General features: G+C 41.3%; 1 protein-coding gene across 14 annotated transcripts in view; it reads left to right on the plus strand.

Annotated features, from left to right (window-relative positions):
* Positions 1–15,745, plus strand: part of LOC122886730 (disks large-associated protein 1-like) — a 185,780-nt gene that overhangs the window by 115,886 nt on the left and 54,149 nt on the right. For all 14 annotated transcript variants that reach the window (XM_044219266.1, XM_044219267.1, XM_044219272.1 and 11 more), the window contains one exon: positions 3,751–4,033. In XM_044219266.1, coding sequence (XP_044075201.1) covers positions 3,751–4,033 — 283 coding nt within the window. The remainder of the gene's footprint in view (positions 1–3,750; positions 4,034–15,745) is intronic.

Consider the following 15,745-nt stretch of genomic DNA (forward strand, 5'->3'; position numbering starts at 1 on the left):
TTAACTAAACAGTGCTGTGCTTAGCCAAGTACACTGTTACTCTATGCACTCTGTTACCGTCCGTGGGAGGGAAAGAGAAGTGGCTTTGGTGCTGCTGTTAGCTGGCAGTCAGTCTGTAGTCGACGAAGCTGGGAAGAATTGTGGTTCTGGTGTGGAAGCGTCTTTTGCTGTGCAGTGTCCGCTTGTAGAGATCGGTGGAAGCTGGTCCCTCCACCTGTGGTTGTCCTTACAGAGTTAACAGCTCAGCGTTAACTTGCTTCGTGCTTCTTAAAGTTAGCTAGGCTTTGTGCAATAGCCGCTGGCGCTAAACTTTGTTGCAGAGATATAAGAGGCCTTTGCAGTGCTTTGGAAGATCAGGAGACTTCGGTTCTGCTGCGTGTTTCTGCTCCGAGCAGATTACACGGCAAAGGCAGGAGGAGAGAGTTCAGGAGTTTTGTCTGCTGGTGAGCAGACTGCACTGAGAGGGAGACAGCCACAGCTGTCTGCCACTGTGAAAGCTTCCTGGAGAAAGAGAGCGACAGAACCAATGATCGCTTTTTATTGACCTGGTTACATCCGGGTCACAGGTCAGACTGGCCAATGCTACATTCAATGGCTCTCAGGATTGTGGGACAAAAGAGAATGCAGTCTCCTAACAAAAGTTCAGTTAACAAATCACCCAATCCCACCCAATGCTATCTATCTGGGCTAGGCAAAATAGTCAACAAGTTACAAAACAAAATCCAGATAAACATGAGAAAACAGCCTTTTCTCAGCTAATAGCATGTCTGGCTATTACGGAGTTCAAAAGTATGGAGTTTGCTAACAAAACCAAGTTTGATAGATGTGTTTCGTCTGTAGTCTCTGATTAGAGAGAGGAGATGAGTAATTTTACACAGGGACTCACAGATTCCAGGTTCAACAGTAAAAACATTTGGAGTAACACAGCTGTCCTCAGGATTAGTCCTGAGCTCCAGCAAACCTGTCCGGATGTTTTGATTATAAGCAAAAATCCAAACTCCACTTGAAGAATGTTTTGTTTCTGTCATACCAAGAGGATCATTACAGTGAGTTTTCCGTTTTGCCACTTGTCTCATGCCCATCCCGTCTCAAAATATTTGCAGTAATGGCTTCTGCGCGTGGAAGCGTATCCATATAATCAATGTGTAAAATACCCTCTGACAACCGGGTAATCATGTACCATGACAGAGTAAGCCTACAATACACATTCCAAGTACCACACAGTGATCCTTCCTATATGCCGTGAATACATAAAGCGTGTTAGTGAAAACATTTTAATGCAGGTTTAAACATGTGAAGTGTTTTTTTATCTCGACCAGAGACCTGCACGGCTCAAAGCAAAGCTTAACACAAACTGATCTGTTACCCTTAATTATCTCTAAATCAATTCCATGATGACCTGTTAATATAAAACTTGACCTAACCAGGTATATAGGCTATACAAATATAGGCTCAGAGCTGCTGCTTGGGAGTGCAGGGAAAAGCTTGGAGCGCAAGGTACTGTGGGAGCACACAAGTGCAGGGAAAATAAATAAACAAGTAAATAAATAAATAAATAACCCACTGATATGTGCAGATTGTGGGGGCAGAGGCACCATACATGTTTTCAATGGATTATGTTCACTTGTGTTTCCTCTTGACCAACACTCAGACCTCTCAAAAATCCTGTTTACTTTACGCACAGCTGGAACAGTGTGGATACCTTCATTAATTATTTAAATCTTCCAACACAACACCAGGATTTAATACTACCTGACCTTGTGCGTTTTTCTAAAAACTAACTAGCAAATCTCCAAACCCTATTTTGTAATTGTTTGTACTGTATGAGGACTGTTTAATTTTAATTTTTTTTCTAGTGGATAAATAACTAAAAAATAACTAATAACTGATGTTTAGCATATAGATTCGTTATGGTTATTGAACTTTAAAGAAATAAATTCAGAGGAGGAGAAAAAACGCAGAGTTTAAATGCATTAATTAGCTTTACTTAATGGTTTGCACAACGTAACCAGCAGCACCGGTATGCCAGCAGCTGAGGCACCAAAATGCATCAGCTGTCTGTTTATTATACCATTAACAGCATATTTGAGGCGATGTATATTAATATTTGGGATGTTGTGTATTTTTTATTTTGGAACTTCAGGTGCTTCATGGAGATAAACTTTTTTTTCTCTGAGATCTCAGCCTCTCTTCCTGTTTCACCTGCTACTGCTTTTAAAGGGGATGAGAGGAGGTCATGTGATTGATTGTTACAGAAACTCGCCCTGACTCCATCTGCAGATTCTGTATTCCTCTCTTCCATGTTATGGCGCAGTCAGACCGAAATCCGCCTCGCAAAATTTACTGTCGTGATGTGGCCAAAAGCAGTGGACAGGAGCATTAGGTTATGTTAGGTAAACATAACGGGGTGCACGGTGGCAGAGCGGCTAAAGCTCCTGCCTCCCAATAAGGAGATCGTGGGTTCGTGGGATCGATTCCCGGACCAGACCAACATCACACAATCTCTCTGGGTGGAGTCTGCATGTCCTCCCCGTGTTACCGTGGGTTCTCTCCGGGTTCTCCGGCTTCCTCCCACCGTCCAAAGACATGCATGTGTAGGTTAATTGATAACTCTAAAATTGCCCGTATTGAATGAATGTGAGAGTGAATGGTTGTCTGTCCTTGTCTGTGTCTGTGTTAGCCCTGACGACAGTTGGCCACTGTCCAGGGTGTACCCTGCCTAAGGCCCAAAGTCACTGGGATAGGCTCCAGTCACCCGCGACCCTAACGGGACCAAGCGGTAGAAAATGGATGGATGGAGGTAAACATAACCTAATGGAGCTAGTATGGCTAGCGTCCACAGAGTTGTCACACACACTCACACACCGAAGGCACAGCCCTCGGGAGCAATTTGGGGTTCAGTGTCTTACCCAAGGACACTTCGACATGCGGGCCAGGGGTTGCCCGGGATCAAACCGCCGACCTTCCGATTGGTGGACAACCCGCTCTACCTCTAAGCCACAGCCACCCCTATATATATAAAAAAATAAAAAAATAAACAATGTCAGATGTTCATATTAAACGTGGCCAAAACGTTTCAGATAATGAGGTAAACCTAAGTAAAGGTAATCCCTGTGACCAAAAAGCTCAGGCTTCAGACTGCTCTTTCCAACGTTTTTTTTCTACTTTCGTGCATGGATGTCCTTAAACGGTTATCTGCTTATGATCTGCTGCAGGCACAGCATGCTCACGAAGTACAGAGATGCCCACCAGCTCAGTCTGTCTACGTTATTTGACCGCTCTGCTCAGAACTACTCTTCAAGTTTTTGGAGGTTGTTCAGTATGTCTCGCAGAAAGTGCATTTGTGTGAACAACACTCCCCCGGCTGAGTCAGCTAAGCTAATAGGACCGCTAATAGTGACAGCCTTAATCAAATCCTGCATACCATGTGGTGCCTGAAAATGTTCTTGTGGTCAAAAGAGGTTAAGAGCAAAGTGCCAGCATACATGCTGATAAAAGTCCCACCAAGGAATCATGCAGTTGCCAGCAAGCAAGCCCTCATTAATGCCTTTTTGACCTTCATGCCCAAAGTATTTCTTGCAGCTTAAACTTTGGCTAATAGTAGTGTGCCTTTTTTTTAATGTATAATGTTTTGACTGATAATAGTCTGGGAGTTTCCCCAATGTCCACCCTCTTCATTGTTCCCTCTGTTTCTCGCCTGTTCTCTCTCTGCCTGCTCCTCGTCTGATGTCCTCTCCTCTCCTCCTCCAGCTGAGTGAGGTGGAGGTGAACGGGCAGATTGAGCAGGTGTGTGAGCAGGTCTACAGTGAGATGCAGTCCCAGGCCATGGAGGCTGCCATGGACAGCATGGACACCATGGACACCCTGCCTATGCCAGGATGCTTCCGAATGCGAAGCCACAGCTATGTGAGGGCGATCGACCAGGGCTGTGCTGGGGAGGAGGAAGGAGAAGGAGGGAGACCACTGCTCCTGCTGCCATCCTCCCCACCACGCACATCTGCCACCACCGTCAGGACCATCCAGAGCAGCACAGGTAGGGCACTACAAAACAGGAATGGATGTTAAGTCTGAATGTATGTGCCTTTTTTTCCTTCTAACACAGGTGTGTCCAAACTTTTCATGCCAGAGGCCACATGGGGAAAAAAGTATAGTCCTGAGCCATGAGCCTTTTAATTTAAGAGACTATGAGCACTTGAATCTGCAGTAAGATGATTTTATCACTATTAAATTGAGCTCAGCAGTAGAAATCACTCATTATGGGAACAGTGATGCTGAGCCTTGGACTGCAGACCTGCTGTCAGGTCAGGTGTAAGTCTTGTAGTGGCGATTTGAAGTACATCCGGGAGGTGACTGTCAGTCATCTTGGACCTCAGTCTGAGCACAATCACAAATTTCCCCATTTTCACGGAAATGTTGCCGTTTGGGAAACTGGAGATCATTTCTGTCAGAGTTGGGAAGTGTGCAGCATTGCCTTCACTGATTTGGCCCATCAAAAAGTCTTCACAACAAATGATTTCATGTGCGCGTACATTTGCGACACAAGCCTATCTTTTCCTTGCAAGCTTTTGTTCAGTGTGGCCAGTGAGGTCTGCCAACCACCCAGGGTTGCTCAGTTCACCTTTACAACGCTAAAGTCAAGGTGATTAAAGTATGGCCAGAGGAAACCAAAGTGACAAGTGAAGTGACCTGCCCATTGTAATTGTGTAATTCTTGAATCTAGCTTTTTTTAAATTGTATTTTCTTCATGAAACCCAAGCAATATGACATAATGTAATATTGCTATGTATTTTACATTAGAAGTACAACTACTAAAGGCTGCAACAGCTCATTGTTAAACTTGATCAAAAATGGTCGTAATATATCAGGCTACAAACCTGTACTGTGCTCAAAGACAGTGTGTCTCTGTGGTGGGTCGGTCTGGCAGGCAACATCCCCTCTTGCAGGCAACTGTAGTGATGTGCTGGCCTGTATGCAGGAAACAAGTCCCTGGTGCAAAAAGCAACATTTACCTAGTGAGACACAGTGTTGTTTGTAATGTAATGCCAGACTACATGACCGCAACAGGAGAGGCATATGGCTGTTGACAGTATTCCAATATGTCTGTCACACTGGAACTGCAACGGTGTCACTAATACTAGTACTGCAGTAACAGTAAGTGTATCTGTGAATCAGAATGGCTGTATTGGCCTCGGTGTGATTTTACACACACTGTCCAGCAGACCACTACAGCTGTCGGGTATGAGGAAGTTAGTGGCTTAGTGCTAATCAAAGTTACACATTGTTGCCAAGTAAAGGAAATACTGTTTTCGAAAGTCCTTGCAGTTTGACCTTTTTTTTTCTTTTTTCTAGATGTGTACCTTCAGGGCATGTCTATCGTACATTAACATACAGCAGCATTGCACACACATACCGGCCAGGGTTCCTCTCGAAACAATGTAGGCCCCTGGTTTAACAGGGATCAGTTCAAACCTCATTTTGTTATTGTCTTCTTTCTAATCTGGACTGCAGTTTTGTAGATTACATGAGTGGATAACTCTGCTTGCTGCAGTGATCCCTCTGGAGGGAAAAAATCTGTCACTTTTTTAAAATTTTGCTTGCTTGAGTCTGATAGCTATTCCAAATGAGCAGATGAAAATGTATACATTTTACAATGGGAATGGGAAAATATTGCACAGCTTTGTGCTCCCCTCTTTAAATCTCTAAATTGTGTCATTCCATAACATGCGGTGTAAACATACTGATTGAATGGGTTAGTTCTGTGGCTAACGCCATGTATAGTGTCTACACTGGATCAGCCACAGTATTGCTGTGTGCTCAGAGGCAGTTTGACAGAACGCACAGTCCAATACAACATCATGCAGTTACACACATAACAGGAGAAAGAATTATAAAATGCTTCGGGTTGCAGTCTACAATCTGCTGTGCAGTGTAACAATGAACCAGAAATCTCACAAATATAAGCTTGTCTTCATGCATGGTATTCAGATGAGAACATGCCAGAGTGGATGCCAAAGGGGATTTACTGTAGTGTCGGCTGTTCGGTATTAGGATTGTCTTCAAAGTGCTCAACTGGAGCTGGCCTACATTTTCAGCTCCTCTGGGAATTCTTATATAGTCAACCAAGAGGGCACATGGACACACACATGCAGATAAGCACAAATGTGTATGTATATATTATTCAGTCATGCACACTGCCACACAGTACAGTAGATGGTCAGCTCCACTTCCACATGACTGGAGACTGTGCTGATAAATGTTGGTCCAATGTCCACTGAACTGAGTTATCCACTCAGGCCTATTGTGCAACTGAATTATCACCACAAGACTTTAACAGCTTCTTCATTTGGCATTTTTATTTTATATAGATTTATTTGATTAATATTTTGATTTATTCGATCAAACACGAGTTCTTACCCCCAAGGCAACTCAACACAAGAGGAAACCCACCAGATGACAGAACATCCACTGTAGCATTTTGACAGGTGTTTCATCTTGTTGTTGCTACCAAGAGAAAATTGACCAAGCAGCATTTAGCCTGCCGCAAACTCAGTCAGTAACGCTCATGCAGTTTGGTTTTACCTTAAAAAAGTTTGATAAAAGTCTTATGTTTTATTTTCTTAGGTGTATTTTTAGTTAGAGATACTTTTTAAAAACGATTTTAAAGGGAGTTTGGCACAGTGGCTTTGGAAACTTAATTAAGGCTGGGCTTGGAATAACACACACACCCCCATTTCCACGTGGTATTAACATGCGATCTGTATCTGAATATGTTATTTGGATAAGGAAAAAAAGCAAAGGTGTATCAGAATGCTCTCAGATCAGCCAGGCCACATCTGGAGGAGTATTTACAGTGACAAGAGATGGGACGTGTTGACTTTAAAAAAATATTTAACCATATTGTGATCTTTCCCAAATCTTTCCCAAAGTGTTTTTGTTGCCTTAATCAACCACATGGGATGCGGGATGTGAACCCTGGTCTCTAATGTCTGGATCCTGTGCTTTGTACACCCATCATCCATCATGACTACCTCCCAATGAGTACCTCTGTACTAGGTTTTAAATCTAAAAACCCTTAAAGGAATAGTTAGACATTTTGGGAAATATGCTTATTCGCTTTCTTGCTGAGAGCTAATGTTCAGACTGATGCCACTCTCATGTCTGTACACAAAATATGAAGCTACAGCCAACAGCTAGTTAGCTTAGCACAAAGACTGAAAACAGGGGGGAAAAGTTAGCATTGCTCCGCCCAAAGGTAACAAAATCCACCTACCAACACGTCTAATTAAAAAGTTGGTTTAATCTGTACAAAAACCAAAGTGTAAAAATAACAATTCATCGTTTTTCTGGGGGTAATGTGCCGAACTGTTTCTTCGCTGGGAGCATTTACCTCTTGGACGCTCCACTGGCCTGGCAACTGCTGCCAGCCAAAAAAAAGCCCACATAAAACCACAGGGTGGTGTTGTTCAGTTTTGCTCCACAATACAGGCTCAAATGCAGGTTTAATCAATACATGAGATGCAAACATTCTCACTACACGTTCTCTGTATATCTGGGCTGCATTGTTTGTTGTCTTTTTATTTTTCCGTGGACACTAAAAAATGTTGGATTGGATAAACCCTATAATGCAAGGCAAAAATATTAGATAGACAAATACAAACCTGAGTGCATTTGTCTGTGCAATAAATGCAAGTTTATCTTCAAAATTACTAGCTAGTCAGAATGGCTTTAAGAACTCAAGAAAGTAAGTAAATAAGTCATTAACCTGGACATTGATCTTTACATCTCTGCAATACTTAATTATAACTGTGCAATATTCTGTGTTAATACTCCTGTGCAGTATACTCTTTTCAGTTTAAAATTCTCTATTTATTGATATTGATATTTATTCATAGCTCTATTACTGCTGTGCAATATCCTCCGTCTCATTATAATCTTTATAAACTACATTTAACTTGACAGTTCATGCACTATTACCTTATACCGTATTATTATCATCAACCGGTAAACCCACTTTGTACTTCACACTTATTTTAATTTTATACTTATACCCACTCGGTACTTATTTTATTTTCTGACCTGTATTATAGTGTATTATAGTTTTTGCTTAGTTCTTCTATTCCTGTGTGCACTGACGTGACAGTGAGCAGCTGTAACGAAGAGTTTCACCTTGGGGATCAATAAAGTATTTCTGATTCTGATTCTTATTCTGAAAAGGCTCTGGTGAAATTGAATCCTCAGAATACATCCGGAGGAGAGACTAGGTCCCACACAAGTTTAAGCAAATAGTCATTTTAAATTGGATGATTTGACTTGAGTGTTGACAGAGCAGTCCATTAGAGGTGAATCAGTGGAGCCTGTCTCATCATGCATTTTAAAGACAGGTTTCCTGCTGTAGTTCTCAGTGGATGTCCTTGACAGGAGAGAGCAGTGTAACAGCTGAAGCATAATGACGTTTGTGGTTAATGAGAGACAGTGAATAAAGATCAGCCTTAGAGAGATGAAAGAAAGATAATATAGGGGAAAAAATACATAGAGACACAAAGAGGAGAGTCCATCACAGAGAGAGAAATACTGAATACCAACGGGACTAAAAGAGCGAGAAAAGCAGTCAGAGGTTTAATAGTAAAGTGCAACTTAAACGGGGTCAGTATGAGTTAAGAAGCACAGAAGGCTGATGAGCCGTGTAAGCCCAGTTAATCACCTCCTCTCATTGTGCTTCCTCACACATCCAACTTTCCCACCAGCCCTTTCTGTGCTCTCCATTCTGCTGCTGAGGGCACACTTGACATCAGCCATATAAATGTCTTCATATTTGCATAAAGAAAAGAAGAGAGATTAGCCTTCATGTAATACACTCTAAAAAGCCTTTTGGAATGCTTTCGCTCAGAATGATGTTTGACTATTGTTGTATGTTGTTCACACCTCGGTCCTTTCAGTCTCTCTCCATTGTGCACTGTCAGATAAAGGCAAAAATAAGTCACAATTATCTACTGTATAGTTTTAGTGTGTGTGTGTGTGTGTGTGTGTGTGTGTATATATATATATATATATACACACTCACTTAACATGTTTTAAACCCCATTAAAACTAATGTAGTCTAATCTACAGCCAGCAATAATTCCTCCCTTCATGAAGTTCAGTTTCTGTTGAAACTGTTTTAGAGAGGTGTTGACTCATTTTGGAGGCTGTAGTTTGTGCTGTTGTTGAACTTTTTATATCAATGAGAGGCGACTGAATATACATTAGTTTTAGCTAGGTGTACCTAATAAACTGGCAACCGAGTGTATATTTTTATATTTTCTTACTGTGGTTGGCAGGGCCAGATTAAAAAAGTGAGCAGTATTGATCCCCCTATAATGTTGATTTATTTCATTTCATTTTATGCCCTACTGTACATGAGCATACAATTAGATTTTAACACAGGGCCCCTCTACAGCCCTCTCTATTTCAATTTCCTTGAGAGTCTGGGCATCTAGGGCCCTGGGGCCATTTCCATTTTTGTATCTCCTTTGGGTTGTTGGTAATCCAGCCCTGGTGGTTTGTCTCATTGGTTTGAATGTGCAGAATAGGTGGGGAAAGTGTATACGCATGCAGCCCTCCCTCAGAAATAGACATCAGTGTGTTTGTTAACATATTCAAGTACACTGTATATGGAGAATTCTATCAGATCAGTAACAGAGATAACTAGAGCCCGATCGATAATGATTTGGGATTTTACAGTAAGAGTTTAAAAAAATCTAATAATATATCAGCAAGCATTCATTTTTAATATAACACACAATACACAATGACAGAAATATTGGGTGAGGGGGTATAATATCCATATCCTTCTTCCTAAATCAAATCATGTATTCTTTATGTCCATTACCACAGCTCTGTCTCCTTACTAATTATATATGTCTTTATACTGTATGTGTCCATAAATGACTCTGTCCAGTGGGATTTTGTTGGAGGATGTGAGCTGCTTGCTCCGCTGCTAATCCATATATTCTTTGAAGAAGTTATCCATACTGTATTTTTTAAATGTATCAAACATCTTTATAGTACCATCCTTTACAGTTTGTCCAAAATATTTTGTTCTACATTCAATCCATGAGCAGTTATTTGGCAGTTATCATCTACTTTCGATGAATTGCTCTACAGATAACAACTTTAAATGCTGTCTTATCGGGGCTCATTACTCTTTAACACCAGCTGCTCTAGTGGTGGCACTCAGTGAATGACAGTAAGTCAGTTGTGCTGGGCATGTTGGCCTGTTTGAAACTATATGAATATGAAGCATGATATCGCTAGATTGTTGACAAAGCTCATTCATGTTTTTTTGAAAAAAGATTTTAAAAGCATGTCAAATTGAACTGTTAATAGTGTGAATCAGGCCTGGAATTCATCATTTTAAGGGCAAGGCACTTGGCCTGCAGCAGGGCAATTTTTTTGAGGGCACAAAGGCCAAGTTAAAAAAGGCTATTTTGATTCACGTGAAAGAATAAATTGACAGCGGCACATGTACTAACATTCTGTTGCCAGGGCGGGAAAAGAAAAAACCAAATCAGGCCGAGAGCAGCGCTTCAAGGCCGCAGTGGCCGATGGGCAAACGATTTGCAGGAGGGTATAATGGCGATGGCCGTCGTGGCCGCCGGTGAAATTCCTGCCCTGGTGTGCATTCAATTTTACTGATGGCTACTGATGGCTACTTACCCACAGATGGAGGTGACATTGACCTGACATTGATGCTGGTGGTCATGCAGGCCAGTTAAGCTGATGGCACTTGGCCAAGTTGGAGATAAATGTATCTGAGCAGTGGAGAAGCCAGGAAGTGTAGCTGTTACAGACTGTACAAAGTCATGCCCCATACTGGGAGACTCATGCAAGTCAGAAAAAAAGGTTTTGCATAATTTAATATTAATTAAAGTAGATTCCCATAAAGATTATGCTTGTTATGTACTGTATGTGAAGTCACAAAGTTTACTCGCCCTTGTGTGGGAGTCAGGCAAAGGTTTTCACAGACTGCTGAAGGCTTAAGAGAAGAGAAGCAATGTGAAGTGATGCTTTAAGTGTCCAGGCTCAAGGAAATTAGGAGGTGGGGACAGCTGCAATTGAAAGCTTAGCATCTTCCATCTAGTTCAGAAACCAGGTCCCACACAGTTGGCTCTGGCAACACAGCACTGTTTTATGATGCCAAATTGAAGCATATTCTCATTTCAAATAGGATGCTTTGACCTGTGTGTTGACAAGTAGAACATCTGAGCTGAATCAGTTGAGCTGTGTCACCCAGTGCATGGACACCTTTTGAGGACCAAGATTTTGACTCAAGTGACTGACCTCAGGTGACCTCAGGATGTCATGCGGTTGAGATGAGAGTCAGCACCTCCAGGTCTTCAGAAAACACTGACTGCCCGCTTTGGGCTGAGAGCGAGTTGGTGAAGGAGTATCTTGGGGTCTTGTTTCTGTTTGAAGGTAAGATGGTATGTGATATCGACAGGTGGATCGGTCTGCATCACTGCTGCTTCGATACCAGACTCTTGCGGTGAAAAGGGAGCTGAGTTCGAGTGCTGTAGTTCTCAATTTAACGTTCCAACCCTGTGGTCATGAGCTCGGCATAACGACCGAAAGAATGACATTGCAGATACAAGCAGCTGATGTGAGTTTCCTTGGCAGGGTGTCTTGGGTCACCCTACAGACATGGTGAGCAGCTCTGCCATTCAAAAGGAGCAGGGAGGAGACCCACTGCGCCTCTACAGAGTGTGAAAAAGGCCTGTCATAATTACACAATTCTTCAAGTAGAGAGATATTGATTATTGTACTGGATATTGTTTACATATACAGTGAAGCCTGCTGTGGTTGCTTGATTTTATGCTAAAAGTAGGTTTAATATCTTCCAAACATACCATCTTTGCAGTACAAAATTCCCTCTTTGTGTTTCCACAGACAGTCTTTTGTTGCTGAGCTGTAGCGGAAGGTCACTTCCTGGTATTTACATATAGGTTTGTTTGCCGGGACAAAACACCGACAATAAACCCACACACAACTACCAGTACAAAGATCCACACTTTATTTGTCGAACTCAGGCTGCTGAAGCCTCATATTAGCTTCAGATGAACTTTAGAATGCATTTTTATACAGAACAAGGGCTGTAGTTTTTGTCTCCATCTCTCATATTAGAGTCACATCAAGTCACTCCACAGCCATTATGGAGACAAAGGATGATTAGAGTGACCAAAAGTGCTTTCAAAGCAGACATGGTATGTGAGTATTGTATTAAGAGTACTCCACTGATTTAGCACTGCACTTATAACAATGCAAGAACCACTCGTATGAACAATTTTTGACATGTGCAAGTGATTTGAGAGAATTTGTGGCATTCACCAATTTTCTCATACTTAGAGTTTTCTCTTAGGTACAAGCAAAATTCTCGAGTGGTTTAGTCATATGAGTCATGTAAAGGTAGTCTGCCTTTCTCCACAGGGGGAAAAAACACTCCCTTGACCTGAAATCAAGCTTTAATCTGAATCAATTTGGAATTAAAATTTGGTACAGAAGTTAGCTAAAATAAAATATATAACTGAGGTAGCATTATATAGCAATTTAGGAATGTAGATTATGTAAATGATAAAATCTCACAAACGCATGTTCCCCTTTAAAACAGAGTAGAACAATCTGAGCCTATCCTTTGACATACACAAAGCAGCCAAGCAGTTTCTCAACACGTTGCATGTCAGTCAAAGGAGCTGACTCCCAAGAACAAGAGGCTAAAGATTCCTCTTTCAAAAGAGGCCCCAGTAAACCTTTTGCATTCTGCTGATACATCAAAATCCCAAGTGATGAGCTGCCCTGACCCTGTCCAAAAGCAACCTGAATATTCTGCTGAAACACTTGAATTATCCAGCTCTGTCTGGAGATGAGCAGAGGCAAAGGAGACTGGTTCATCACTGTGGAAGACTGATTTAACAGAGACAGGGAGGAGGAGGAAGGCTTTTCACCTAGTACAAACCTCCCTCTGTGAGGATTATCCTCATATTCCATGTTTAGCCCTTAGGTACCTTTACAGCCAACACTCAAAGTGTGTTTCCAAGTCTAATTATTACAGAGATAGAGGAGACAACTTTGATTTATCTGTAACAACAGAGAAGGGATTCCAGTGATTACAGTTCACTAACCCTGTCTCATAGAAATGACATTGACATTACATCATATACAGCCTTTTGCAACTGCAAATACATTTTGAAGGAAACATAATATTCAGTTTATTTAGACCCAATAAATTCCACCATGAGCAAGCACTTGGCGACATTGGTTCAGGACTCACCCAAGCCAGTCCTAACTATAAGCTCTATCAAAGAGGAAAGTCTTAAGCCTACTCTTAAATGTGGTGATGGTGTCTGCCTCCCGAACCCAAACTGGGATCAAAGATAGTGCCAAGGTTCCTTACGGTGGTGCTGGAGGCCAGGGCAATGCCATCTAGAGTAACAATATCTTTAGATAACGTGTCTCGGAGGTGTTTGGGACCAAGTACAATAACTTCAGTTTTGTCAGAGTTTAACATCCAGTTTTTAATGTCAGACAGGCAGTCCTGCAGAGAACTCAGCATACTGAGGTCAGTGGGCTTAACAGGGAGGTACAACTGTATGTCATCCACATAACAATGAAAAGAAATCCCATGTCTACGCATGACATCACTCAAGGGGAGCATATATAAGGAGAACAGTATTGGACCCAGAATTGAACCTTGAGGCACACCATAATTGATATGGGAAAAAGGATGACCTGATCAATTGTGTCAAAGGCAAAACTTCAGCAGCACAAGAATTGAGCACATGCGTCGGCGTTCATTAAAAGGCCATTAATGACTTTGAGAAGGGCTGTCTCAGTGCTGTGATGCTGACGAAAACCAGACTGGAACTTTTCAAAGGTATTATTGTTTTCCACAGCAGCAAGAAGCTGCTTAGATACAAGTTTTTCAAGAATCTTCGAAATAAAAGGCAGTTCGGAGATTGGGCGATAGTTGTCAAGGAGGGTGGGATCAGCCCAGGTTTTTTTTAGGACTGGTTGGACACAAGCAGTTTTAAAGTAATCTGGGACATAGCCAGTAGACAGCGAGCTGTTAAAAATAATTAGCAAATGGTGCGCAATACAATCCATAACTTCCAATAAAAACCTTGTTGGAATTATGTCCAGCGGGCTGGAGGATATTCTCATAAGAAACATGATGTCTGTGAGTTCAGGCAGAGTAACAGCAGAAAAATTGCTCAAAGAATCCCCAAGCAGGTGATCCACATCTAAAAAGCAGGACTGGGGGTAATACCAGATCTTACACAATCAGCATCACAATCAGCAGGGGCACAAGGAGAGGCTGGGTTAACTAACTGATCCACAGTATTAAATAGGAATCTGGGGTTGTGCTGATGGGCAGAAATAAGTGCAGAGAAATGGCATGTTTTTGCATCTTTCACCATCCTGTTATAAAAGAGTAATAACTCTTTCATGGCCACAAGGTGGACCTGGAGACCTGATTTCCTCCATCTCCATTCTGCTATTCTGCATTTCCTATTGTAGCTTTGAATACTGTCATTTAACCATGGCTGTTTTCTAGTCTTTGAGTTTGGTCTATTCTTCAAAGTAGCTACGAGGTCTAAGGTTGAGAAACACAGGTAAATAAATGCATTAACCAAACCACTGGTGTTGGAGGAATCAGGAAACATATTGCCAAGAGAACTGAACAGTGTACAAAATTTAGGGGCACTATGCTCATTAAAGACATGTTTCCAGTCCAATGCTGGTGCCTTCACTTAAAGACTTTGATTCACAATGAAAACTAACCAAAGAAACAGCTGCGACTGCATGGCATCAGAACTAATTACAACCAACCACTAGACTTAATGATAATATAAGCTTTTGTTTTGCTGTTGGCCTCACAGAAAACATGGATTGAGCACAGTCATATTATTATAACGCTGAAATGTGTTATTGAAGTTATATTTTAAGGTTATAGCTCATGCTCGCAACTCTGCAGAAAATTCCAGCCGAGACCAGCTTATTATTGTTGATATTTTAATGGTCTATAGTTACGTTCAAACCTGTACCAACGTTTTCATCTCTGTTCAGGGGACAATGCAGTTTTACAGGTGCAGCAGACACAGCTACGGAATATTTACATTTACTCGGGCAAGTTGATTCATAGAGGTGTTTTGTTGAGTTCATTTTTACTTCTACTGTGCCATCTGAAAATATTTCCATTATATTGTGGTGCTGGTGTTAAACAGATTTGTGAAATTTTGGAAAAATAGCTACCAAAATGACTAAAAATAATGTATCTATTTGCAAAACAATTTATGAGCAAGTGACAAGATTATGTAATTTATCAAGCTCAAGCAGTAACTCTGATTCATCATGACATCTGATGATCTGCTGATCATGAGATTTTCCAACTCAATGGGACTTACCTGGTTAAAATAATGATAAAGAAAGAAAAAGTTCCAGTATGTAACTCCCACTAAAACTACAAACAGATGCTTCCGCAGAGGGGAAATTTGCTTGTTGTAGCTGCAGAAGGACAGAAATAAGTACATGTAAATAGCGAAAGTAAAAAATAAATAACGGGAGGTATATAAAACTAAAATAATATAAGTAAAAAATAGAAACTATACCAGAGCAATTAAAGACAAGCTTACAAAGTAAAGTGGTGTAATTAATAGCAGCAGAGTCATCAAGTCTAGTATATGTAAACAGCGTACACCAGACAGCCCACGAT

The sequence above is a fragment of the Siniperca chuatsi genome, linkage group LG13 (assembly GCF_020085105.1).
Source record: "Siniperca chuatsi isolate FFG_IHB_CAS linkage group LG13, ASM2008510v1, whole genome shotgun sequence".
Taxonomy (NCBI): Eukaryota; Metazoa; Chordata; class Actinopteri; order Centrarchiformes; family Sinipercidae; genus Siniperca; species Siniperca chuatsi.